Source organism: Mauremys reevesii, linkage group 1 (genome assembly GCF_016161935.1).
Source record: "Mauremys reevesii isolate NIE-2019 linkage group 1, ASM1616193v1, whole genome shotgun sequence".
NCBI classification, from domain to species: domain Eukaryota; kingdom Metazoa; phylum Chordata; order Testudines; family Geoemydidae; genus Mauremys; species Mauremys reevesii.
Genome location: NC_052623.1, coordinates 271430732 through 271455324, shown reverse-complemented (window position 1 = coordinate 271455324; position 24593 = coordinate 271430732). Strand labels below are relative to the sequence as shown.

The window sequence follows — 24593 nt, the reverse complement described above, 5'->3', positions numbered from 1 at the left end:
GTCATGGGCGGCTGATGGTACAAAAAGATGGAAATCCATCCTCATCATCAGCATAAGCTGATCGTGCAAAATGATGGAAATCTATCCTCATGATCAGCTTCAGCTGATGGGACAAAAGGACTGGTAACCGTCCTCGTCATCAGCCTATTGGCCCTAATTTTTTCTGGTGGATGGATGGTGCAATATGGCTGGTAACCATCCTCATCATAGCAACAGGGGGCTGAGCTCCATCAGCCCCCACCCTTCATGTGTAAAGAAAAGATTCAGTTGCCCCTGGACTAGCAGTGGGATGCTGGGCTTCTCTCCTACACACTGCTTAATGTCCTGTCTGGACTATCATAGCAGCTGGAGGCTGCCTTCCACTCATTTCTCACTAACAAGTCAGTGTGTCTTATTCCTGCATTCTTTATTAATTCATCACACAAGTGGGGGGACAATGTTACGGTAGCCAAGAAAGGCTGGGGGAAGAACGGAATCAACAGGTGGGGTTGTTACAGGAGCACCCCCTGTGAATAGCATACAGATAATTTCTGCGGGCTCTGACACAGAGCAGGTGGTTCTCTAGCACACTTGCCTATATTAGGCAGCACAGATTCTATTTTTAGATACCAAAGGAGGGATTGACTCAGGAGTCATTCCCAATTTTGCTTGCGCCCCTGGCTGATCGGCCAGGGGCACTTATGACAGCAGCCAATGGTACAAAACGATGGAAGGTACAATATGGCTAGTAACCACTCTTGGCTTTTGCGCCCCTGGCTGATTGACCAGGGGCACTAGCAGCAAATGGTACAAAAGGACTGGTAGCCATGATCATCCTCAGTTCCAATTTATGGAAGGGTTTGGATGGTGCAATATGGCTAGTAACCATCTCTGCTGTCATGCAAAAGCAAAAGCATGCTTCTGTGTAGCGCTGCTGAATCGCCTCTGTGAGCGGCATCTAGTACATATACGGTGAGAGTCACAAACGGCAAAACAAGCTCCATGATTGCCATGCTATGGCATCTGCCAGGGCAATCCAGGGGAAAAAGGCGCGAAATGCTTGTCTGCCGTTGCTTTCCCAGACGAAGGAGTGACTGACGACATTTACCCAGAACCACCCGCGACAATGATTTTTGCCCCATCAGGCACTGGGATCTCAACCCGGAAGTTCCAAGGGGCGGGGGAGGCTGCGGGAACTATGGGATAGCTAGGGAATAGCTACCCACAGTGCAACGCTCCAGAAATCGATGCTAGCCTCGGACCATGGACGCACACCACCAATTTAATGTGTTTAGTGTGGCCGCGCGCACTCGATTTTATAAAATCTGTTTTACAAAACCGGTTTATGCAAATTCGGAATAGTCCCGTAGTGTAGACGTACCCCGAGGCTAGGGCTCCACTGGGGCATAGACACTACACAATACACACCTGACCAGGTGGAGAGAGAGAAGCGTCTCTCACCTCCTCCCTGACACTGTTCAGTAGCTGGTTCTCCCTTCAATTCTATGTAAAGATCATCCAATAAGAAAGAGAAGGACTCAGATCCAGTTAAACCCATTTTAAGCAATCTCTCGGGGGCTCAGCAAAAACTGGTTACTAACCAACCAAGAGAGGAGAAACGGTGAAGATAGGGTGACCAGATAGCAAGTGTGAAAAATTTGGATGGGGAGGGGGAAAGTAGTAGGAGCCTATATTAAAAAAAAGTCCTGAATATCGGGATTGTCCCTCTAAAATGGGGACATCTAGTCACTCTAGGTAAGGATTGCTACTTCTGAATACAAGGGGCAATTAAAGCCCTAGGAGAGACTCATCCTTGCATATGGACTCAACCTTACAGCTCTCACAGGCTCCAGGGGCTCCTTTCTCCCTCATGTTACATACCACAGATGCTGGAAATGGAGCTATGCCCTTTCCCTTTTACAGGGGCTGGGTCACCCTTCATTACCACTCCCCTGTGAGTTTGTGTTATCTAGGCAGAGGAGGGGCTACAGAGAAATTCTGGCCAGGCAGCTCCAAGCTGTGACGTTGGCAAGAGAGGGGCGGGTGTCTGAGAAATAAACAGAGAGAGAAGGGGAACGAGTGGAGGAAACTAGGGAGACTGAAATAGCAAAGAGTGAGAGAACAGGAGCAGGGAAAAGAGGCAGGGGTGAGAGTTAAAAACACGGAGTGGGGGCAAAGGGGAGAACGATCATGGAGCTGCTCCTGTGGCTCTGGTCCCAGCTTCGATCCTGCGGGAACAACCTCCCAGCACTGGGCATAGCCCTCACAGTCTTCGCTCTGCTATTTGATTTCCTGAAGCGCAGGAAGAGCTGGAGTCGCTACCCACCAGGGCCGACCTCTCTGCCTTTCATTGGGACCATGCTGCAGATCGATTTCCACAACCCGCACCTCTCCTTTACCCAGGTCAGTGCCAGAGGGGCTGGAGAGCACAGCTAAGGTGACCAGATAGCAAGTGTGAAAAATCGGGACAGGGTGGGGGATAATTGGTGTCTATATAAGACAAAACCCTGGATATCAGGACTGTCCCTATAACATCGGGACATCTGGTCACCCTAAGCACAGCGTGCTGGGGAACAGAGCTGGTGTGGGCTGGTGGTTCATTAATCCAGCTGGTGCAGGCTGGAGGGGTTATTTTACATGCAGGGGCCTTTCCAACACAGTAGCAGTCAGTCCCCCTAGGGGAGAAGGGGCTCTAACGCTCTGTGATTATCTGCTGTGGCTTTGCTCTGGCTCTAGGGTCCAGAGGGCAACATTCCACTCCCAAGTCCAGTAGAATCCTCTGCAAATGTGATAGCGCTGGAGGAGAGCGATCCCCACTGCGCACGCGCGCACACGCACGGGAACATCCAGACACACTGACTCAGCAAAAGTAAACAAACCTGTAATCTCCAGTTGCACGTCCTACAGTTGTATTTGCTGGCTGTGTCTGCACTAACGAGCACACACCACAGCTGCAGGGTTAGTTGTTGCAAGTGCATGCTTTGTCCTGTCTCCAAGGAAACTACTGATGTAGCTTGAGGCAACTAAATCATATTATGTTTTGTGATTGTAGTTGCCAAACTCCAGAGGCCCCTTTTTCTAGGCTGGCACCTTTCAACACTCCAGTCAAGGGAAACTGGGTCTGATTCTTGTTTTCACCATGTGATAGGAAGAGTTTTTGTTTCCAGATCAAATCGGATGATAACAATGCTGCCAACAACACTTTTGACCTGTAGCTGTTTTAACTCCACATTTTTAGTAACAACATATTATTCCGTTTTCTGTCCCCATTTCCATTGCACACAATTTCATTTTCCTTTCTTGCATTTCTCACAGAACAGAAACGAAAACAGCTCCTTTTACTTACAGAATCATAGAAATTAAAGAGAGAAATGGCCTATTCTTATCCACCCCTCTCCCTTCTAGTGGTGTGCCCCGGAGGGCTTTATCTACTTTTAATTCCCAGCAATGAGGCTTTCATCACTTCCCCTAGGAAACTATTCCCCAGACTGATACACCTCTCGCTGAGGATTTGTTTCTTGATGTCCAGAGTAAATTCTCCATTATTTAGTCTCATTCCGTTATTCCTTCACCCAATCTTAAACAATTTCCCTCCATCCTTTGCATTTGTACCTTTCAAATACTTGCAGGCAGAATCATAGTCCCCTTCCTTAGAGATTTGACCAGTCAATATATTTACATCATTTTAGCTTTCCTCATGAATCAGCCCATCCAGTTCCCTAATCTCTTTTGTGGCTTTTCTCTGAATTCTCTCTTTTTTAATCAGTATCTTTCTGGTAATGAGGTGACTGCCTGGAACGCTAGGTACTGTTACAGACACATGTTCGCCAGTGCCTTATAGAAAAGGACTCTCATCTGCTTGTCACACAGTGCCTCTTTGTGTGTCATCAGCATCGTTGGTTGATGCCCACGTGACTTTGAGGAAAGTTACTGTAGAAAAGCTTGAACACGATGCATTGGTTTCTTGTGTTTTTCACATACACATAAAACTACTTGTGGTTTTTCTCTCCCTAAATTCTTGGCCCAGAAGGGCATTTTCTCCCACGTGTGCGTACAATCCTCAAGAAATCCCACAAATAACTGAAAATAGGTTAAATTTTGGACCTAAACTATTTGATAATTGCTTTAAATTGTTCTGCTTTGTGCTCTGCAATGCCTGTCTGTCACCAGGGTACAGTGGCCCTGGTGCTCCCTTACATCAGGCACACTGTGTGCTGGTGGAGTGGTGCAAAGTAGCCTCAAAGCTAGTGTAGCCAGCCACAGCGTGTTCAGCCAGGACAGAGGGATAATCCAACAGCAATTCCTACACGATGCTCCCCTGTAGCCCAGGGGCACGGGCCAGGGTTCCCCTGCACCCTGCAGAATCCCAGCTGCTGTAACTGCCTCTTGTGGCCATTGAAAACTGCCACAATTTAGAAAGGCCTTCAGGCTAATCTAAATTACTGCAAGGGAATGGGACGGGACTGGCACACGTGATAAGGAGAGTCCAGAGGTATCTTAAAGAAGTTTGCACTACCCTCTCCTGTGTTGCGCCAGACAATTGTTAGCTGCAGGAAAGGATCAAGGTTAGTAATTACAAAACTCAGTTTTGCAGCCAGGAACGTCATTCTCAATGAAGTTTACTTGGTTTGCTTTGGTCTAAAACCTGAAAGTTGTTGGGCACTAGCTGAAAACCTGCAATTCCATAGGTGCCCCCTCCTCAGGTTTCCCTTGAGTGTAGAAAAAGGGCAGGACTTTTATGCTTCCCCTTTTGTATCGATTTAATGATTTCAGTCAGGGATGCGATTTTTTTTTTCCCTACCAAAATAGTTGAATCACAGCTGCATTAGGGCACTATCCAACACAAAAACCTCTCCCGTTATCTGAGTGTCATTGCCATCTGCCGTAATGCTCAGAACAGCATTGGCTAGGATGCCCTCATAGTCACATTACATTTCATAGCTGCAATAAGCCATCTTCTGGCTAATGTTTCTGGGGTCATGAACCACCCACATAGGTCAAGAGATGGGCAAAGAAACGATCACGCTGCTGGGAGGGGCTCGAGAGTGAGAGTGCCTGCCCAGGGTATACTGCCAAGCAGGGCAGATACCCCAAACTGGTGGTGTGTTATATAAGCAGATTGCACCAAGCCAGTATCGCATGTGAACTCCTGGACAGGAGTGCTGGAACCTCGGTAGAAGGGTATGGGATGGCATGAGGCTCTGCCCCCTCTGTGGCCTACCTCTCCTCTCCTCTTCCCCTGAGGCCCTGCCCTCTTTGTGCCTCCACCCCCTCCTCTTTCCCCTGAGGTCCTGCCCCCAGGCCAGGCTGGAAGCCCAAGCCTGGCTGTGGTAAGAGCCACCCAGGGAGCCCGGATCACTGTGGGGAGCGCCCCCCTGACCCCTCCCGTTCCAGCACCCCTGCTCCTGTATCACTGTAACAGGCTTACCATGGAGTCTCAGACAGTCCCCTTAGAATCTCCAGTCTATCTTGCCACCCAGATGAACTGGACTTACTGATAAATGGTCACCAAAAAAATCACACCACATTCAGGTTATTCCTGTCACTTACCCCAGATCAGCTGGTACCCTAGATCTTACAGCAAAGACAACACCTGTAGCCAATCCTGTAATAAATGATCTGAAGGTTTGTTAACTAGGAAAAAGAAATTACAGAGTTATTTGCAGGTTCAAGCAAGCAAACATATACTCGCAAGTAAGTTATCATCTAAATCTAAGAGTGACTGAGTTGCAGTGATATGTCTATTCAAAGTGTCTTTCAAGGCGGACCCAGCAGGCAGCACTGGGGATCTCTAGCCGTGTCACAGTTCAGACAGCCAAACAGATGGAAAATTTTCCTGTGACTTTGTTTTATTTCCTTCATTCGGCTTCCAAGTCCACAGAATAAGCCTCCTTGCACATGGCATTTCCAAGGTGGGATAGGCCCATTAGCCAATCCTTTGTATTGCAATGTTCCTTGACCCAGCTGATTTTGACAGTCCTTCTCAATGGGGGGAGGGAGGATTCCTGTGCCTGGGTTCACAAGTCCAGAACAGCCATTTGCTAAGTTTTAAAGCAAAACTTATATATTTTCTTATGGCGCAGAACACAGACATTGCAAGTGAGATTAACGCCTGCAGCAACTCACAAGCATTTCACAGAGTCTAAACACTAAATATATTCTTGTAAGACTAATACCTATTTTGAGCAAACTAACGTACAGGTAAACTGGTCGGTCTCCAGCGATGAGTTTGTTAGTTCTTAGCTAATGCCTGCAGCCTGGGCAAGAGCTGGCACCTCGTTTGCCAGCATCACAGGAAACGCCCCCCACCCCCCAATCCCTTATGTCAATAATTTTATTTTGTATGTATCTGTAGCCAGCACTACTATACCCTCTGTGATAATATCAGATTTCATAAACTAAGCAAGATTGGGCCTGGTCAGTACTTGAATGGGATATGTCCTATGCAAAGCCAAGTGCTGCAGGAATTAGTGCAGAAGGCTTTCTGTGTCGGTGGTTAAACCAGTGCCACACCATGGTTTTAAGGAACAATGTACGCTTGGGTCTGTTATCCTTGAAGACACCAAAAGAGATCCTGACCGCTGGTAGTCGTTAAAGACCCCACAACACTTTCACAAGGACCCTGGCCAAATTTCAACTTGCTTAGTTATGTTCTGTTGACATAAACTCTTCCTGCACCATCAGCTGACAATGGTGGTATTCTTCTCTCCCTGTGTAAGTGGCTGTGTAGTACTGCTGTGAGTTGTTCCACTCCAGAAGTGGCTGCACATCCGTGATGAGCTAACAAGCCCAACAGAGTGCTCTGAGATCCTTCTAAGTTAGAGAGCGTACAGAAATGCAAGTTGATTTTTTCAGGCTTGCTTTCCCACAAAATTGTCATCTGGCTTCCAACAATATATTTTTCCTTTTTCTTTTCTTGGCAGCTGAGTAAAAAATATGGAAATGTCTTTAGCCTTCAGAACTGCTGGAGTAATCTGATAGTAGTGAATGGATTCAAAGCTGTAAAGGAAGCATTGGTCCATAAATCAGAAGACTTTGCTGACCGACCGTACTTTCCTATATATGAACACTTGGGTTACGGAGAGAATGCCGAAGGCAAGTACCTTGGAAACTGACATAGTTCTCTGGTAGTGTTGCAGGGGGACTGGCTGGGTTTATCTTTTGAGCTCCTGGAGAGGTTGAAGGGGACTTAAGAAGTGAGCTGCCTCCCTCTCTTGTCCCTCTGCTGCTGTTGTTTTTGCTGGAGTCTGCCCCTGACACTACCTCTTGAGAGGAGGAAGTCAGGTTAGATCAAAATGGGGACTCTCCTTCTCAACTGCAGCGCTGCAACAACTACTAAGACATGGCCATTCTGAAATGTTCTGTAGAAGGTACATGCTAATCAATACCAATTGGCTGCCATTGTCAGAACTGGCAGTTTCCTAACCCTCACCATATGTATGTACCTTCCTCGGCTTGTAAAAGAAATAACCTCCTTCCGAGGAACCTCCAGGACCCAAAAGTGAAAGTGGAGGAGGGTAGAAAGAAATGCAACCTAAAAGGGACGCTTGTTGGGATAGAATCATCTCAGGTGATCCCAAAGCACTAACATAACAAAGATTAGAGCTGGAAAAATATCTATAGATTCACATATTCTCAACCATGGCAGCGTGTGAACCCCCCATTGGGGAGACTAGTCCCCTGCCCTGCCCTAAGCCCCTATTGTGGCCGGAGAAGCCTCGCCCAAGCCATCGCCTGCCTGAGCCACCCCGAGCCCAGGCTGGCTGGAGGAGCTCTGAGTCCTCCCACTGGCCCGGGGCCATGGTGGGGAGTATTAGCAGAGGTTTGGGGAGGCTTAGCCTCCCCCAGCCTCCATTACACACTGCCTGTGTTCTCAGCCTCACCCTGGCTCACACTCTGGCCAATGCAGGGATGCTCCCTATAGTATGTTCTCCAGTGCTTTGTCCAATCCAATTTTAAATGGCTTGTGATGGGGCATCCATTAATTCCTTTGAGAGACTATTGAGCAGTTTAATAGATCTAATCACAGGGAAATGTTTTCTGACATCCAACCTGAGGCTCACACCCTTAGAGTATAGCATGGCTTAGCTCCATTGACTCCATCAGGTTATACCAGCTGCGGATCTGGCCCTGAATTTCATGCCCTTACTCCTAGCTATATCTTGGAGCTCCCTGAATAATCCCTCTCCTTCTGCACTAACCACCTACACCTCTGAAGATGCAATAATAGCTCCCATTAGTTGCCATTTGGCCAAGCTACATTTAGTTTCTTTTATCCTTCCTCAGAAGCCAGTCCCTCCAGCCCTATTTTGTTGCTGTCCAGTGAATGTTGGATGGTGCTTCCCAGAGGTGATTGTCTCTTGTTTATTAATATTTTCCAGGGGTGGTGGTTGCAAGATATGGTCAGGTCTGGAAGGAGCAAAGGAGATTTGCACTCTCCACCTTGAGGAACTTTGGGATGGGAAAGAAATCCCTGGAGCAGCGTGTGACCGAGGAAGCTGGATTTCTATGCTCTGCGATCTGTTCTGAAAAAGGTTTGTAGCATCAGGGGAGATGGGGCAGGGGACCAGTGTAACTTCCATACATAAGGAAATGAAAGGATAATATGATAGCCTGACAGATGTTTTAACATGAGAGTTTGTGATGGGAAGTAAAAAAAAAAACAAAAAAAACCAACCAAACAACTCAACATCTCCAATTGAATGTGCAAGGGGAATTTTAGGTTGGTAGAATGTTATTACCTCAGCTGGAATTTGGTGGAGGCATCAACATTAAAACGCTTCCAAAACATGCCATGAAGTCTTTAAGGACATCACTTTTATGCCTCAACTTAAAAATGTCTGTAGCAGCCCAGTAACATCTGTCTATACACAGCAGGCCACGGGTTCAGTACAGAGGCAGAGATGAGTACTGTTACCGGCACACAGTTCTCTGTTACTCGCACACTCTAGGGGCACCCACTTTACCCAGTTCTTAGGGCTCAAGGTGTAACCCTCTTAATTTAGACACCCACCCGTACCCTATTCCTAGGGCTCAGGGCATACTGTTTGCGGGTTTGCAAGACCTTTTACCAGCGAAAGAGCCTTACACAGTAATAACCTCTATTTATTAACAATTACCAAGCAGAATACACATGCTAAGCATACAATGCTATGCTCACCAGTCCTGGTCAGGCAGGAGGACTTTCCCTGTTGCCCATACAAGGGCAATTTCGTCTGGATTCTGGTTGCTGCTTGTCAGGGTTGTGCAGAGGATTCTTTGCAGCTTTGATCTTAGGCTGTGTCTTAACGGTGAGTTCTTCTTCTTCCAAGTCTTTCCTCCTTCTGTTCCTTCTCTGCTGGTCTCCTTCTTGGACCCCAGTTGATATAGTGAAACTTGAGTCCTGCTTAGCTATATTAACCAATCATTTTACTAACCAATTCTAAGATATTGTAACAAAATTCTCTAACCAATCAGACCCCACCACCTTCACTAATTTACACCTAGCAAAATAATTATGTAACAGACAAAAACAAAGAACCAGACAGAGATCATACAGACAAACAATAGAGAAGTGGAGACCATACAGATATAACAAGAAAGAAATGAGGATTTGACAACCACAACTAGTGATAAGTGATTTCATGCCAGACAGGACGCTATCAAACTAAGTTTTCCTTAACCACCTTAAGATCTGTTTTTTTTAATCTGGCGATAGTGGGTGCTATTAGGACAGGATCGCCTTCTTAACAGCCCGATGTTACATTGTTTTAATGTATTTTAGATGGAATGTGAGGATGTGACTTCTTAGCTAATGGCTGCTGATTCCTACTATGGCTGCAGACAAAGGCCTTCAGTCAATACCACTGACTGAATCTGCAGCAGCACAAACCTGAAATTCTTAAGTTTTCCATGCTGCTCTTTCTTCCAAGTATTGACCAGGCCCAACCCTGTTAGTATGTGGGGCATCTTTAACTTCCCCAGGTTACATGAGCATGGACTTGAAACTGGTTTGTTCCATAAGCAATCTTGAAATGTTAGAGGTTCTTGCAGTGAGGGGCAGGCTACAATGATGTTGTGCCTCCTCATGTCTTTGGTTGGTCCCGTATGTTTTTCAGGTCGTCCTTTTGATCCACATTTTCTTATAAACAACGCAGTTAGCAATGTGATCTGCTCCCTCGTCTATGGCGAGCGCTTTGACTATGACAATAAGAAATTTCAGAGGTTGCTGCATTTGATTGAACAGGCCTTGAACGAAGAAGCTGGATTCCTGCCCCAGGTAACTCATCACGTATGATTTGGTCGGTAAGAAGCTGCCATTTGATTGATCAGTAAGATTGTAGTTTAGTGATTCTTTTCTGGGAGTCATGGGCTGTGGTTTTCTCTCTCTCACTGTGTTATCTTAGCTCCTTGTCGTAGTACCTTGGCTGCTGCGTATCCCTGGAGTACCACAGAGAGTTTTCCGATCCCAAAAGAAGGTCCTGGACTATACAGATGAGCTTGTGAAGGAGCACAGGACAATCTGGAATCCTACCCACAAGAGAGACTTCACTGATGCTTTTCTACAGGAGATAGAGAAGGTAGGAGGAGAACGGCAAGTGTAGATCTCGTTGGCTCCGTGAAGATATTAGTGACGGGAACACTCCCTGTTAGCTTCCCTTGTTGTAAAGTTTACAAGCAAAATCCTTTTGCTAATAGAACTGCTATGAACAGCTCACAGTTCTATTTCATCTGGTTTTCCCTTATCTAGTGAGTCTGATGAGTTCATGCTCAGAAATCAGCTGAAGAATAGGCTGATAGTTGGAACTTTGTACTGAGGCAGTGCCCCACTCTAGTGGGTGCTGTACCTGGGTCCTTAGCTCTCTTGGCCATGGAACAACCTGACATGAGCCGACCATGTACAGTTTAGAGACATTTTTGGCAAAGGTCACAGTGAAGACTTCCTTCATCCTTCCAAGTCACAGCTTCGTTCAAAGGCAGGCTGCTGGGAATTCTTGGCTGGAAACATGTTCCAGAACAAAAACCTGATCTGTTTTTATATCTTTCTAGAACAGCGGGTTGTTTCAATTTTGCAATGAAACATGTCGTTTTTGACAGAATTTCATTTAGAAAAAATCAAAATGAAACATTTTGATAGGCTTGAACATTCTGTTTTGAGGTTGTCAGTACAGCACATTTCAATTTTTCACTTATTTTATGGTTTGTTTTATTTTATAGTATTTTTAAAACGTTGATTAACCTGAAACCTTCTTTAAAAACATTCATTTTGTGGGAAGTTTCTAAATGTCAACTTCTTGTTCTGAGTCACAAACAAAGCCAATTACATTTTAATTGGCTTTTAAATAGCATATTAGTTATTGCCCACGTTAAGTCTATGTCCAAATTTAAAATTGCTCTGAGAAAATCTAGATAAGAAGCCTTTATGCTACTACATGGAATTTCTGAGCTGATCAAGTGTGAGCGATCACACTAACCTCTTGCGGTTGCAGAGGCACAAATCTCTAAGACTGACTGGAGACTCTCCTTTAACTCTGGTGGTAAGAGACTGTGCGCAGAGTTTCCAGTGTGTATGCTGAGTGTACTGAGCACCATCAGCCAGTGTGAGTCTGCTGTACCCGGGTACTCCTCCTCCACCACCATAAGCTCTTTCAGGTGCCTTAGTGGTGCTGGAACTGGCCACAACTGCTGGCTTGAATTAATAATAACAAACACCAAATACATGGTTTCCATCATCAGCGCCCCCAGTATAAAAATTATTCCAGAACCCCTGGACTTTGGTGGGTTAGAAAGTGCGGCTGAAATGTCCACCAGCACCTCATGGAAACTCTGCCCCATTCCTGATACAGGCGGGAGAGCGCAAGCCAGAAAAGTTCTTGAATAGGGGCTTCTTCCATGTTGCTCGGCAGGCAGTTTTGACAGGCTGGTCAAACTTCCTGTAATGTGCAGGGTGGGCAGTAAAGCTTTCCCACAGTCAAGGCTAGAGCGGTCACATTCTGGGAGGGTGTTAGGGAGTCTGGGATATGGTTGGTTTCACTCAGCTCTGTCTGCTACAGTGTGGATGCCAGAGGTTCACACCTGTCCTAGAATATTCAATCTTAACCTAGGATTGACAATCAGCGTAGACTTCTGCAGGGGTAGTTGATGATTGTTTGTCAAGGTCCACATTTCTTGGTCAGGGTATAGACAAGGTCCCAACTGCAGAGAAAAATAAACAATAATAATAAGTAAATTAAAAGGATCTGTTCAAAAGCATCTAGCAGTCCAGATTTGGCCTGCCATCCACCTATTGACTATCCCAGTGTAGATGCTCAAGCTCTGGGTTCTCTAATGCAGTGTGAAGGAAAATATGCTGGGTTTACAACTTTGGCGAGGCTTTTAAAGGCCTAAACTTTGGATAAGCTTGTTTCTAGGCTGTGTTGAACTTTGGTTCAGCTTGTCTCTGTGTATAAGGGGCAGAGAGGAGAGGGACAGAGTGGTGAAAGAGTGATGGAAAGTAGCTTCTGTGTATCAAGGAGTAAAAGGAGTCACAGTGGAAAATCTCCAAACAGAACCATTTGTAATTTTCCATGCTTATGAAAGATATAACCACAACAGTAGTGTTAGAAAGGTCGCTGACCGCAAAAGAACAGATAGTGAGTAACAGGAGGGGCCTAGTGGGGGAGATGCATGTTTTTGCTTTTGGCCTGTATTAATTTTGCAATGTATTCCATATGAATTACCTTATTTGGAAGTATGTGTAATTTGTCTGTGGTTTTAACCTTTATAAGCTAGTTAAAGTTTAAGGAGGGCAGAGCAGCTTGCCACCTTGCAAGGGGCTATGCTGACTCTCCTTGCATATATGCTCACATAAAATAAAGGAGCCTCAGGCCGATCTGATCCAAACTCAACGTGTGGTTGATTTTCCACAGCAGCAAGGTCAGCTGAGTCAAGTGCCACTAATCCTGGGCTTATATTGCAGTGTAGACATACCTTGTGTTTTTGGAGCCGAAGGTCCTGAGTTTTATTCCTGATGAAGTCTATGATGTGTGGGACAAATTATTACTTTGAAATGTATGTGACCGAGGAGCCTTTACGGCGTGTGTTGTCATATGCACGTGTTTTGCTGCACTCTGCAAACAATTCAACCTTTCAGTCTGAGAATATGAATCACCACTATCTACTCGTCTGCTCCTCTCTCCTCAACAAAAATCTAAGGTCAAATCACGCTCTCTTTTGTTCCCTCCAGGCCAAAGAGCATGCGGGGAGCAGTTTCAATGACAACAACCTTCGTATGGTAACAGTTGACTTGTTTACCGCTGGCACTGAGACCACCTCCACCACCCTGCGCTGGGCATTGCTGTACATGCTTCTCCATCCTGACATCCAGTGTAAGCAAGAGGACTGGTGGAGATGTGACCGGTTCTCCCAACCCTGCATCTTCCACTGAGATAGGGTGACTAAATCGCAAGAGTGAAATGCCACACAGCTCCCCTGCCCAGCGCCCACCTGGATCCACTATGCCCAGAGCCCCCCTACAACCCTTCCACCACAAATGCACAGTGCTGTGCACACACCCTGCCCAGCGCCCCCCTGCCCACAGCCCCACCACAGCTGCCCAGCACCCCACACAGAACCCCCCACTAGCTAGTTTCCCAATACACACAGATTTCCCCTCCCTCCCAGTGCCCTTCCCCACAGCACCACCACCACAACTACACAATGCCCCACACAGACCTGCATTGCCCAGTGCCCTGACACACACAAACCTCCCCCACTGCGCAGCGCTCTCCACACCCTCACAGTCCAGCACCCCCCACACACTGCCCAGACACTCACTCCATCACACCCTGCCCCCTTCCCTGGTGACACTCACCAGCCCTGTTTCTGGCTCCTAGGGTCATAGCGGCAAGGGGGTCTCCAGACTCTCCATGTGCTGCACCTGCCACAAGTGTGAGCTCCATGGCTCCCATTGGCTGGGAAAATCGCCAATGGGAGCTGCTGGACCTGCAGAGCTGGGCTTGCAGGCACTGGCAGCATACAGAGCCCCCCCCCCACACACACACACCGCCCTAAGAGTCAGAGGGGCCTGCCAGGGGGCGAGGTGGGGAGTCCCAGTGGTGTTCACCTGGGATGGCTCCCGTTCCGGGAAGCATCCAGCAGGCTGATCCCTCTGGCTCCTAGGGTCGTGGGTCGGGTCAGGTGGAGGGCTCTCTGCCCACTCCCTGCGCCTGTAAGCCCTGCCCCTGCAGCATGTGGTGCTCCTGCCAGTGGGTGGGCTCCGGGAGCTCCCCCAGGAAGCGTGCTGACTGATGTAAGGTTGGGATGCGGAACAAGTCCCCTAAAATCGGGACACTCCCAATAATATTGGGACGTCTGGTCACCCTACACTGAGAACTTCTTAGCATCTGCTTCTTGCTTGCATATATAAACCTGCCCCTGGAAATTTCCACCACTTGCATCCGAAGAAGTGGGTATTCACCCACGAAAGCTCATGCTGCAAAACGTCAGTTAGTCTATAAGGTGCCACAGGATTCTTTGTTGCTTTTACAGATCCAGACTAACACGGCTACCCCTCTGATACTTAGCATCTGCTGTCATCTTTGTATTCTGGGAATATGAAGCTGCCATAGCAGCAATCACAGCAGTGATTGGGGGAATAATTCCACTGGAAAACTCTCTGAGGGGGAGAGCAAAGACCTGTGGCAAGGGAGAAGGGGGAGAGAAAGCCCCTGTTCAAGATTTCAGTGTCAGAGGGAGCGCTCACCATTTTTCTTCATGACAAGTGCACTCTGAGACCCTCGTAGCTACTTGGTAACTCTTCCTTCTCTTAGGGTCTCCATAGGGATAAATGCTAACCTGCTTAAATGTGCTAACGCCGGAGGCACAAGTGGGTCAAATATAGTATGAAGAAGGTGGGATCCCTCTAACAATGAGCTTATTAGCCCATAGCACAGAGGATGACTATGTAAGTTGGGCTGAGTAACAGAAGATGAGTGTGCTCTCCTTCAGCGCCTAATTCTGCATTCCTCTCTTTCCCACTGTCTATGGGGCTCACTTTGCCCCTCACCCCCAACCAGCTAAACTCTGCCTCCCTTGCACTCTTGCTTTCAGGTGCTTTCAACAGACATACAAGACCTGATTTCAAGGTCAGGAATTAGCAGTTGGGAAGCAGAGCAGTGCATGTCTGGGGCTTTCTGGTTGTGTGGAGGTGAGAGAAATCAGAAGTTGGTCCACGCCCTCTCCCCACTGCTGGGTATCGTTCCTGACCCTTGAACAAGTGCCCCAGTCACCAGCCCCCTCCCAGACACTTAGAGCACCCACTTCCTAGAGATGACTCGCTTGTAAACTGCTCAGTGATTGATAGGAAAGTGGCTAACAAATTCACAGAATATAAACCCAGCGCTGTACAAAAAGACAGACAAGCCCTGCCCCCCAGTGTTTAAAGCTTAAGGGTGAATCTGCAGGTTCTGCATTTCTACAGTGTTGATGTACATCATTCTGTTATATTGAGGAGGATGTAAAGTGTCTTTTTTCCAGGTAAAGTCCACGAGGAAATTGATAAGGTGATTGGCAGGGACAGGTCACCCCAGATGGAGGACCAAGCGAACATGCCTTATACCAATGCTGTGATCCATGAAACTCAACGTTATGGGGATATTGTTCCTGCTGGACTGCCTCACATGACATACCGGGACACCGAGCTCCAAGGCTTCTTCATTCCAAAGGTATCTGTGGCCAGCAGGGGATGCAGACATCTGCTCCCCTTGCAGACTTATGTCCTGAAGCTGCAGACATTCCATATGTGAATCTCCCCAAGGTTCCATGCAAAGGGGGGTGGAGCACCAGGCCCTGAATCACACAACCATTGGCGAGTTCTCAAATGGGCGGTGTTGAAAGAGCTTGGGCCTCAGAGAGAGCCTTGTTTATGTGGTTAGCTCCATCTTCAACAAGCCTTTGGATATCTGAAAAAACAATGAATTGTGCTAAAACACAACTAAGGACTGCAATCATTACAAGGGAGACTTGGGCACCTTATAACATTCAGTACATCTGCTTGAAGGTGGAGAAAGGTAATGCTGATCAACTGTATAGAAACTATCTGCTGGGTCAAGAGTTCAAATCCAGAACAGTAATAACAGTAGCTGTTCAGAGACCACTGTGCATCTCAGTCCAGTTCCAAGTGGAGAAGAGACAATGATGGGCAATTATTGCCTTCCCTGGTGACAGTCTCACTGGAGAGACCAAAGCCATACAATACTCAATTCCACTTTCGCCCTTAGAGGAAACTCCTCTAGCTCAGGTCGAAGGCATGTGAGAGGGGAAAGATCTCACCTTTTCTGTGAAGACAATGAGAATTGTAGTTCGGAGTCTCTCAATCAGAACACTCTTACCAGAGCTAAAAGTGGGGAGTAGAAGCAATTTTCACCCCATAAACCTCATTAGACTGTGAAAACACCACTTTCATACTCTTAGTCTAGCTAGCATGCAGTGTATAAGGGTGACAGTCTTCAGAGCATATGCTGTGCACTGGCTAGGGCCCTGAAAGCATCCAGCTCCACTCTGCTATAAGATTATGCAATTAGGTTCCTGAGATGGGTTCTGTGCCTTCCTCTGAAGCATCCTACAATGGCCACTACTTGAGATGGGATATTGAATGCAGAGGGACTGGCCTGTTCTGATGTGAGAATTCTAATGTACCCTGTTTCTTCTCTGGGGTGGGTCAGGGGACAACAGTCATCACTAACTTGTCCTCGGTGCTGAAGGATGAAACAGTTTGGGAGAAGCCGCACCAGTTCTACCCGGAGCACTTCCTGGATGCAGATGGGCAGTTTGTGAAGCGAGAGGCCTTCCTGCCTTTCTCAGCAGGTAAATCCAAGGGGAGGAGCAACTGGGAGAGGCCGTCCCTGTGGAAATGAGGTACAGTGCATGAGATGTGACCCACTACTGTTATGGGAAAGCGAGTCTCCTCTAAAGCAAGATGTCCCTCTCATCATGAGAGCAGCTTCCTCAAGGGGAAGATCAGTGCAGTCTGTGCTGAGCTGGGCCTGTTCTACAGTGCCCTGGTGGTACCAGTATACGCAACCTCTGCATAATAACTCCCTCTCTCTATTTCTCCAGCGCAGAAACTCTGGCCTTGAAATACTGTATCCTCGGCCAAAGGGAAGCAGTTCTGTATTCTATACTCTGCAGTAAGCTGGGCAACCCTCACCTTAATTAATTAATTGCTCATCTTCTACAGCTGTAGTTATTTAAATAGAAGATAAACTTATTAAAAATCAATTCCAATTGCTTATGTAACAAACCCACCTACCTAATCCCTGAGGAGCGAGGAACTGCCAGGTTAAGGAGGACTTCTGTCCCTTAAGCCGATACACCCATCCGTCACGTTAGGCTCTGTTCTTCATGAGCAGGCTGCATCTCCCCAGAGAAATTACTTCATACTCCATTAGACACAGGGACATACTGAATGCAACACATTAATCGCGTCTGCACTGTAACAGAAAACCTTAACTACAAGCCCAGGAATCTGTTTAGAAACAGTGTGCACACAGGTGAGGTGTGTGTTATTGAGAAAAGGATGAGATCATAGTTAAGGATTTCTCATAAAGCATGATCAAAATTGTTGTGTGCACATACTACTTTATCTGTTGCAAGGCACCCTGATCAAAGGAAGCCTTTGTTACTGGAGGCTCTGAGACCACTGCAATGGGGTACATGGATCAGTAGGGGATAAAGGGGAGATGGATGTTCCCAGTCTCCCGTATGCTCCCAACTCACCAGAGAGATGGGAAGAGGGAAATACTGATTCTCTGATACACATCAAAGGAGGCCAACTGTGGCTGGTGGAGGGGCTGTAGGGTCTGTCCTAACTCCTTTGGTCACCACATCAACAGTAGTGGGATGCCTGAACTGGTGGGGCACTGCCTCTGCCAGGCGTGTACCAGTGCAGCCCAGGAGTTCCAGCAGTGGGAAACACGAGGGCTTAGACAGAAGGATCTATGCACTGAGCAGTGTTATAGCTTTGCCACAGGACCTTTCCCAGTGACTGGATCACCTTCAAAAGTCCATGAACACTTAGCACGGTGGTTGGTGCTTTCTAGGTTTGTTTCAATGCAGCCAACCGGTTCAGAGAGGGGTTGAGGTGCCAGCAAAGGAAAAAAAATGTGTCACAAACATAGTTAGGCAGCTTCTAACGCATTTCCAGAATACTCTGCAGTACTTGAGCGGGGGAGAGGTTCTCTCGGTACTAAGCTGAGCTAGGTATTGGCTCAGCGGGTACCTCTACACTTCAGACTGGGGGTGTATGTTCCAGGTTGGGTACACATACCCACGCTAATTCACCAATAGCACGTAGGAGTGTAGCCACTGCAGCGTGAGCAACGGGAGGGGCTGGTCGCCCTGAGGATGATCCCGTCCAAGATGGTAGATTCTTACTCAGGTGGCTAGCCCCTCCCACCGCTTGCTCCCCCATGGCTACACTTCGCTTTTTAGCACACTAGCTAGCTCAGAGTTAGTGGAGGCACGTCTCCTCGAGCTGGAGATTACACCTTCCAGCTCAAAGTGTGGACGTACCCTTGGTTAAAAGCCAGTTTTGTTTTTCGTTTTATCATTTGAGTTTAGTCTGTAAACAGGTAATTGAGCAGCCACCCTCCATTTGTGCCAAACTGCAGTGCAATCAGAGTCTTCCCTGCACTTTGTCAGTGCCTGACTTTCACTCTGTGTGGAGCAGCGGTTCCCAAGACATGGCTCACAACCCCAAATGGGGCGGTGCCATCAGCACATGGGATCATGGCAATCCTTTGTGTGCAGAGGACGCCGTTTTGCTCTGACCTCGCATGCACCATATATACGAGGATACACTGGGCAGAGGACAGTTTTGTAGAGCAAAAAGACGTCCTCCACATGAGGTGAGCTCCCACTTACGGGGTGTCTGAGATCATGCTGTGCAGAGGAACCCATTTTGCTCCTCCATGTTTTCTGGGATTCCGGATGAAAATATTTCATTCAAACGGGGTCACTCGGGGGGAAAAAAATTGGGACCTGCTGATCTAGAGCCTCACATAATTCAAGAATGGACTTTTGTTAGCTAGCTCTGTATTTGTACCTTAGCAGCACAAAGCACAACACTCTACCTTTCCTATTTGCTCCACAGCCACACTAGAAAATAGTGTTGCCTCATTCCAACCTGAATGGCTAGTGAGCTGTCATGAGATAAGAGGCAAGGTTCTCTCATGGATTGGTAACTAGCTAAAAGATAGGAAACAAAGGGGAGGAATAAATGGGGGGCAGTTTTCAGAATGGAGAGAGGTAAATAGTGGTGTCCCCCAGGGGTCTGTACTGGGACCAGTCCTATTCAACATATTCATAAATGATCTGGAAAAAGGGGTAAACAGTGAGGTGGCAAAATTTGCAGATGATACAAAACTACTCAAGATAGTTAAGTCCCAAGCAGACTGTGAAGAGCTACAAAAGGATCTCTTAGAACTGGGTGACTGGGCAACAAAATGGCAGATGAAATTCAATGTTGATAAATGTAAAGTAATGCACACTGGAAAACATAATCCCAACTATACATATCAAATGATGGGGTCTAAATTAGCTGTTACCACTCAAGAAAGATCTTGGAGTCATTGTGGATAGTTCTCTGAAAACTTCCACTCAATGTACTGTGGCAATCAGAAAAAACAAACAATGTTGGGAATCATTAAGAAAGGGATAGATAACAAGACAGAAAATATCATATTGCCTTTGCATAAATCCATGGTACGCCCAAATCTTGAATACTGTGGAGAGATGTCGTTACCTCATCTCAAAAAAAACTATACTGGAATTGGAAAAGGTTCAGAAAAGGTCAACAAAAATTATTAGGGGTATGGAACGGTTTCCATATGAGGAGAGAGTAATAAGACTGGGACTTTTCAGCTTGGAAAAGAGACGACTAAGGGGGGATATGATTGAGGTCTATAAAATCATGACTGTGTGGAGAAAGTAAATAAGGAAGTGTTATTTACTCCTTCTCATAACACAAGAACTAGGGGTCACTGAATGAAATTAATAGGCAGCAGGTTTAAAGTAAACCAAAGGAAGTATTTATTCACATAATGCACAGTCAAGCTGTGGAACTCTTTGCCAGAGGATGTTGTGAAGGCCAAGACTATAACAAGGTTCAAAAAAGAACTGGCTAAATTCATGGAGGATAAGTCTATTAATGGCTATTATCCAGGATGGGCAGGGATGGTGTCCCTAGCCTCTGTTTGCCAGAAGCTGAAAATAGGCGACAGGGAATGGATCACTTGATGATTACCTGTTCTGTTCATTCCCTCTGGGGTACCTGGCATTGGCCACCATTGGAAGACAGGATGCTGGGCTAGATAGACCTTTGGTCTCAACCACTATGGCTGTTCTTTATATTTGTCAAATTTCTGGGCCCTGGGGACATTCCAGTTGGAAGTAGAAATTGGTGGAGTCAGGTATTTTCTTTGTTGCCCTCTTGTTTGTTTATAAGGAACGTACAAAGTCCTGCTCCTCTGAATTCAGGAGGAACATGTAATAAAAGGAGCCGTTCCTTAGCTTATGGCCCAAAGCCTCTTTTGCCAACAGACCCAAAAGCTTTTTTCCTAGGGTCTCACTGCACTCACAGGCTATTACTGCTTGTCCCTCTTGCTTTTGTCTCTCCCTCTCTGTTTTTGTCTGTTCTCAGTTTCTGTGTGTTCTCTCACAGACTCGCAATCTCCTTTCCCTCCCCCGCCCAACCTGGTCACAATACCAAGTGGAACTCCCTACCCACCTGATGCTAGTTTCTGGGCGGATTTCATTAGGCTTTGTATTAGGTGTGTCCCCTTAAGTATTTCTTACAACTATCTTAAGTGACAGGCATGTTCACACATCAGTTTGAATGAGGTTTTGAGTCAACCCACAACAAGGTGTGACTGGGGTACTGGGAGGGGAGTGGGGGTATGCTGAGATTGCTCAGTTAGGACAAACTGCAATGAATGGGGCAGACAATCCCCAAAAGTGATGGTTATTGTAATACTCAGATTCACCAAGCCAGCAACAAAACAGCTTCTACAATGCAATACCTTACTGGTTACCCAGAAGCCAAATACAGTTCCCTTAAAGCAACCCATTCTTGAGCTCCCACCCAGACCGCCATGTCAGAGATGGTCAGGATTACTGAAAATCTTGTTCATCCTATTAAAAAGTTTACCAATCCCAAAGGATCGGACACATTGCCCATCAGGTTAGTGAATATCTCAGATCTTAGCCAAATACATGCTTATTAACAAAACTAAGAATTATTGAAAAGAGAGAGAGTGTATTGGTTAAAAGATCATTACACATACAGATATGAACAAAGTTCTTAGGTCAGTTTCATAGTAGAGAGAGTGGGCTCTAGAATTGCAGAGTCCTTTCCAGAATCAGTTCATCAGTTTATAGTCCAAAGTCCAATATCCAAGATCAGTGTGATCCAGAATGGAGCTGGAGACCTCAGTGTTTTGACTCAAACTACCCCTGATGAAGCTTAAGCAGATCGAGATAACAGGCTCAGGACCCTAGAGGTCTTTTTATAGTTGTCCAGTAGCCTCTTGACAGCGTGCAGTCCTTGGGTGACCAGTAGTGGTCTTGGAGTAACCTTCTATTTCCTAAGCACCGCTGGTAATTAGCTGCACGGATTAACAGAAGGCAACTGTTCATTTCCTGCCATTTACAGGTAGTTTACTACATACTTCAAAGAGAAATGAAGACAGTGCTATTACTACATTCACAGTTCATCTATATGTTAACATCTCCTTTTGATCTCTGACTGAACAGAATACAGCTATAGACAGGAACCATTCACTTACATTGTTAGAGGTTGACTATATATACATATAAATGCAGAAAAACACAATCATTATCTACTACTATGTTTCTAAAGGTTGAATCTGGGTCAGTTAGATGTCTAGTTGTGTAACACTTTCTGGCCCTGTGTTGCACAAGGTTTCACCCAACTCCTAACATGGTCTCCATAACTCATTAACTTCAGGTATCAGCACATAGACTTCAAAATTACATTTTACTATCTAACCTGCTGAGGTTTTAGCCCTGCGTATTACAGTGTCTGACCCTTTTGAGTCAGGCTAATGAGGCAGTAATTCCCCTCTCCAAATCAGCTGACAGAGTTCTTGGTTTTATGATTTCCACTGAAGCTTCTGGTGCTGGCTACAATCAGAGACAGGGAATTGGATTAAATAGAACATTGATTGGTCTGGAGAAGTATTTCCTAGTTGTTCCTGTTACACAGGGTCTGGGAATAGGGAGACTCACCATCTGCTGCATATGGAGGCAGATTCTCTGCTAACTCCAACCTGTGGGTGTGCAGTAAGGGTCTTACTCCTTCAGTGACTAGTTATTTACACGTGGTGGTGTATCCTCCTTCTCTCTGCCTCCTCCCTCTTTTCTCACTCTCACGCTCGCAGGTCGTCGTGTTTGCCTGGGGGAACAACTGGCCAGGATGGAGCTCTTCCTTTTCTTCACCAGCCTCCTGCAGCATTTCACCTTCTGTCTCCCTGAGGGCCAGGCCAGGCCTCGAGAGGTTGGACGCTTTGCCACGACACTCACCCCACATCCCTACCAGATCCAGGCTGTCCCAAGATAAGTGCAGTGTTTTGCAAAGTTCTCCTCATATATTTTAGGAAGGCGGTAGTGCTTAACTGAAAGATGCTCCTACTTTGGCGGGAGAGCTTCTCCTGTCGGCATAGTTAATCCACCTCCCTGAGAGGTGATAGCTGTGTTGGTGGGAGAAGCTGTCCTGCTGACATAGCGCTGTCTATGCGGGGTTATATCAGTATAACTATGTTGCTCAGGGATGTGGATTTTTCACACTCCTGAGCAGTGTAGTTATACATATATAGGCCTGTAGTGTAGACCTGGCTTTAGTGTTGTGTCTGCTTCATTCTTTACCAGAGTCTCCTTGAGATCAAATGATGCTATCAGCACTATTGGCTGTTTACCCGTCAGCACCGTGTAGATCCCTGTCGCGTGTCGGTACACATAGCAAATGTGTAACGGAATGCTAAAGATAGTGTGATTACATGCAGGTATCAAGAGCCTGGCAGACTTGTCACTGCAACACACAATATGAGCTTATTGCGGCTGTTCAAATGGGAAACTCGGTGCTCTGAACCAGCAGGGTGTGGTTTGGTTTTCTAGCACTTTTCCTGGGTATTCCCTTCAGGGCCAGGCCAATGCCTTCTCTGAGAAGCGATTTTGAAGTATACATCTCTACCCCGATATAACGCGACCCGATATAACATGAATTCGGATATAACACGGTAAAGCAGCGCTCTGGCGGGAGGGGTGGGGGGAGGGCTGTGCAATCTGGCGGATCAAAGCAAGTTTGATATAACACAGTTTCACCTATAACGTGGTAAGATTTTTTGGCTTCTGAGGACAGCGTTATATCAGGGTAGAGGTGTATTTTGCATTTGCTTGTACATGCTGCAGACAATGCTATTGACAGAGATTTACCTGCATTATTTCAGGAGATTTGGTAAACAAAAATGGATCACATCTTCCACTGATCTAAAGTGACTTCAATGGAGCTATGTCTATTTACGCCAGCTGAGGATCTGGCCCAATATGTACTTTATAGTTTAGTGTAATTCCAGTTTTGATCTTCTCTTTTTCTCTTGACACAAACGTAAGATGAAGGAACCACATGTGTACAGTGGGGTCCAAACACGTTTATTGGAAATACGCAACATGCCAGGAATTCCTCCATGTTCACATTGCTGCTCTGGTTGGGTTCTGGCAACTTCTAAAAACCTGAACACGAGGAATGGAACAAAAAGGCTCACAAACTATTTAAAGAGATATTATGCTATGTCTGTATACGACACCTTCCTTCCTCCATTACATACGTTCCTTTCACTTTCAGCCCAGAAAAGTGTTAAGAGGTTTCTATTCCAAAGAAACTGTGTTATGTTAGAGCAGTGGTAGGCAACCTATGGCACGTGTGCCAAAGGCGGCATACAAGCTGATTTTCAGTGGCACTCACACTGCCTGGGTCCTGGCCACTGGTCCGGGGGGCTCTGCATTTTAATTTAATTTTAAATGAAGCTTCTTAAATATTTTTAAAACCTTATTTACTTTACATACAACAATATTTTAGTTATATATTATAGACTTATAGAAAGAGACCTTCTAAAAATGTTAAATGTATGACTGGCACGCAAAACCTTAAATTAGAGTGAATAAATGAAGACTCTGCACAGCACTTCTGAAAGGTTGTCGACCCCTGTCTTAAAGTAAAGCGACTATAGGAGGAATTGCCACTAAACTGTCTCAAATTATTGTGTTTTTTCCACGATAACCCTGTAATTTGCCCTTGCAAAGAATAGTTATAATTTGTGTACTGCATACAAAATAGTAAAATTATGTTAATAAAAAGAGGAATCTTTTATTCTTTAATGTTTATTACTTCCTGTCTCTTGAGTTCTTGAAAATTGCTTGCTTCTGGCGCCTCATCTCAAGTACATGCTCTATGTTACTGTGAGAAAGGAGATTTGGGCTGTGTGACTAAAAGTCAAGGGATGAGGGTGTGGTTATTTTGCTTGGGGAATTGCAGAGTGAATTGTGATGTAAGGTAGGAAGCAGATCACATTCGCTGCTTG

The 24593-nt window shown here is 46.1% G+C and overlaps 1 protein-coding gene across 1 annotated transcript; it reads left to right on the top strand.

Moving 5' to 3' along the window:
* Window positions 1–2023: 2023 nt before the first annotated feature.
* LOC120375915 (cytochrome P450 2D14-like) lies at window positions 2024–23679 on the top strand. Its single transcript, XM_039496939.1, has 9 exons — window positions 2024–2382; window positions 6903–7074; window positions 8361–8513; window positions 10077–10237; window positions 10365–10538; window positions 13184–13325; window positions 15475–15662; window positions 16662–16803; window positions 22398–23679. Exons 1-9 carry the CDS (start codon window positions 2170–2172, stop codon window positions 22574–22576), a joined length of 1524 nt encoding a protein of 507 aa, XP_039352873.1. The 5' UTR covers window positions 2024–2169; the 3' UTR covers window positions 22577–23679.
* The last annotated feature ends 914 nt before the right edge of the window (window positions 23680–24593 follow it).